The sequence below is a fragment of the Marmota marmota genome, unplaced genomic scaffold (assembly GCF_001458135.2).
Source record: "Marmota marmota marmota unplaced genomic scaffold, marMar, whole genome shotgun sequence".
Taxonomy (NCBI): domain Eukaryota; kingdom Metazoa; phylum Chordata; class Mammalia; order Rodentia; family Sciuridae; genus Marmota; species Marmota marmota.
The window spans coordinates 61,306,525-61,310,305 of record NW_026000174.1 but is presented as its reverse complement, the minus strand read 5'-3'; the positions used below and the strand labels follow the sequence as shown (position 1 = coordinate 61,310,305).

Below are 3,781 nucleotides of genomic sequence, written 5' to 3'. Positions count from 1 at the left end.
ACACAAGAACAGATTCAAATCAAACACTTCACAGTGTGGAACTTGCCACCAAAACAGAAGTGACAGCCCATAAAACTTGAAGCTTCCAGTGCTTGTCTCTGTGATTTGGCTATGGAGTGACAGTAATGAATGAAAGAATGAGTTTAAGGAAAAAGAATTCTGTTACTCAAACTAAAATATGGAGTTTGAGAAAGAAACTTTAAAAGGCATTGGCTCACATGGACTATCAAGAGCTGTAATCATATGCTTGGAGTAAGGACTGATTGAGAAACACAGAAGGTACAGAAAATCTCAGTGGCCTCATAGGGGGAGAAAGGCAAACTGGGCAGAAAAGTTCAAAGACTTTCAACTCACCACAATAAAAGACCTGCATGTCAGCATGCTGGTCGATAAAACCAAAGTAAAGACAAGCACCCCGTCCAGATATCTTAAGTGTTAGTTTTTATGAATTATTTAATTTAATTTAATTCTTACTTATTTAATTCTTATGATAATAACTGCAAGTCTTATTACTGTCTTCATTCTGCAGTTGGAAATATGACACTCAGGGGAGTTACCTTAGGATGAATGCCTGGTAGGGGGCATAAGGCAGCATCTCTTCCAAGCACCTGAGCTCCATGTCTGCCAATCCTGTTGATGTGCCTTCTCTCAGAACTGTCCCTGCAGGGGGAGCGTACTCCTACCACACCAGTCACCCCTCCACATTACTGTGTATGGAGATTTGCTGGCACGAATCAAGAATTAAAATCATCTTCAACTTATTCAAATTTCACACTGTCAGCTGGTGTAGGTGTTCTGCTGATAACAGGCTTTAGATTGTGTAGATTCTGGGGCATCTGTTAAATGCATTCAAAGCTTGTCAATTCATTTATGACTCTTTTTTAGCTGAGTGGGTCATTTCATTCATTGTTTGTTGGCTCATTACTTTTCTTCTGATAAAACGAAAACATAGTGAAGAAGGTGAAATTTTCACCCACTCAATCATTTGATTCACAGTTATACCCTAAACAGTTTTGGACAAAGGAGCCAAGGAAAAATTGTAAAGTAAATCAACTTCAATTTGTTTGAAATCCAGTTTAAAAAATTAGATTTAGGAACTACTTGACATGGGTTAAAGTTGGGATGAGTCCAGGATAGAGATTGACAAATAGTACTTGTATCAATAGAATAGATTTCTCATGCTTAATAATTTAAAGGAGTATAACAACTCAATAAAATCATAACACTGCTGAGAGGAGACAGGAAATGTGCATCTAGAGTGACAGCAGATGACAGTTCTGGGCAGATGAGCTGCATGGAAGCATCAGCTTTACCTAAGCTCAGAAATGAATTCACAGATAGGTACATACAGATATTTTGATTAAATTATTAAATAGTCTACACCTTGGTTAAGAATTATAGAAAATTTTAAAATTGGGCAGATAATGCATAAAGAGTCTTTGAATTCACAGAATTCAACCCTGTATGTAATTAACTGCAACACATTTGGTTTGTAAGATGTGATTTTTCAGGAGAATCCCAAATTATAGGTATTGGTATAAAGAAATAACCCATTTTCCATGCATATTTTTTATAGCAATTCAATGTCTTCATTATTCTGTACTTCTACCCCTGCTTGACTATAGAACATCAAGAGATTCTCAGACAACATTGATGGAGAACAGGACAGAAGTGACCCACTTCATCCTGCTGGGACTGACCAAGGACCCAGGTCTGCAGCTTCCCCTCTTTGTGACCTTCCTCCTCATCTACACCATCACTCTGGTTGGGAACCTGGGGATGATCCTGTTGATTCTCCTGGACTCCCGTCTCCACACTCCCATGTACTTTTTCCTGGGTAACCTCTCTCTGGTGGACTTGTGCTACTCTTCAGCTGCCATTCCCACAGTCATGGGTGGGCTCCTTCCTGGAGATGAGGTCATCACCTACAATGCTTGTGCTGCTCAGATGTTCTTTATTACAGGTTTTGTTACTGTGGAAAATTACCTTCTGTCCTCAATGGCCTATGATCGCTATGCAGCAGTGTGCAAGCCTCTGCACTACACCACCACCATGACAACTAGTGTGTGTATATGTCTCATCATAGGCTCCTATGTCTCTGGTTTGTTGATTGCCTCCTTCTACATTGGGGATACCTTCAGTCTCACCTTCTGTAAGTCCAATGTGGTCCATCATTTTTTCTGTGATATTCCAGCAGTCATGGTTCTCTCTTGCTCTGATAGACACATGAATGAGCTTGTTCTTCTTCCTGTCTGTGCCTTCAATGTGGTTTTTGCTCTTATTGTTATCTCAATATCCTACATATTCATTTTTACCACAATTGGAAAGATGCGCTCCAGTGCAGGCCATCAGAAGGCTATATCCACCTGTGCCTCCCACTTCACTGCAGTCTCCATTTTCTATGGGACCACCATCTTCATGTACTTACAACCTCTCTCTAGTCACTCCATGGACAGTGACAAAACTGCATCTGTATTTTACACTATGGTCATCCCCATGCTGAACCCTATGGTCTACAGCCTGAGGAACAAGGAGGTCATGAATGCATTCTCAAAGATTGTTTTAGTGGCAAAATAATCTTTAGAGTTTAGATTAAATTTGTTGGGGTGCATAATACTTGTTCATTCCTTTCATTGTCCATGTTTTGTCACATTTTAAGACCCACCTGACTTCAAGTTCTTTTACTTCTGCAAAAGACTGTGGTCTAGGAAAAAGGAAACAACAGATTCAGAACCATAATGCCTCAATGAGAATATATCTGATACATTAGTGTTTTCTTATCAAAAGCTTTATTAAAGGTATGGATACAATCAATAATTTCCCATGCAATTTTTTCTACATCAATGCAAATATGTGTAAAATAATTGCAGAAAATCTCACAAGGAAAAGAAATGGAGACTGGTGTATTGTGACCATATTTGCACATGGGTGTGGCTAATTTGCCAGAATTAAATGTCATGTGGATATTTTTGGTGTTGAATTTAATGTGTTCTTTGACTGGATAAAAGGATACACAAATAGGGAACCATTTTACTGTGCAGCTGAGAGGATATTTCTGAAGCAGTATAGTTTGAAAAGAAGTAAAGAAGATCTGTTCAATCAGTGTGAATGGCCATTGTACAATTCAGTAAGGACTCACCTGAACAGAACACAAAGGGGAGGAAGAACAGTCATCCCCTCTTTCATTACTGAACATCCATGTTCTTTCTTAGACAGCATAGCTAGTACTTTTCAAGCCCTCATTCTCCAAGACTTACACAGTTACCCCTCTACCCACCTCTCTCAGGCCTTTCTACTCACTGAGTTATAACACCAGCCTTCCTGATTCTCAATTTACAGATAGCCAAGCTGGTCCTCCTTCGCCTCCATAATCACGATTCCATATCCCATGCCATAACGAATCTCTTATATGTGCTGTGTATTCAATTGATTGTTTCCCCTGACTAGTGCACTAGTACTTAGTAATCATAATTTAATATTTGATTTCTGTTTGAATATAAATGCATATATAATATTTTTATCTTTTTTTTTAGGATTTCTCCTGTGTGTAATGTTTTTTTTTTAATTTTTATTGTTGGTTGTTCAAAACATTACATAGTTCTTGATATATCATATTTCACACTTTGATCAAGTGGGTTATGAACTCCCATTTTTACCCCGTATACAGATTGAAGAATCACATCAGTTACACATCCATTGATTTACATATTGCCATACTAGTGTCTGTTGTATTCTGCTGCCTTTCCTATCCTCTGCTATACCCCCTTCCCTCCTCTCCCCC

The 3,781-nt window shown here is 38.7% G+C and overlaps 1 protein-coding gene across 1 annotated transcript; it reads left to right on the top strand.

The window, feature by feature from the left end:
• The first annotated feature begins 1,653 nt into the window (after window positions 1–1,653).
• On the top strand, window positions 1,654–2,577 carry LOC107135397 (olfactory receptor 5B2-like). Its single transcript, XM_015477274.1, has one exon. The coding sequence runs from the start codon at window positions 1,654–1,656 to the stop codon at window positions 2,575–2,577; it is 924 nt and encodes a 307-aa protein (XP_015332760.1).
• Window positions 2,578–3,781: the final 1,204 nt, after the last annotated feature.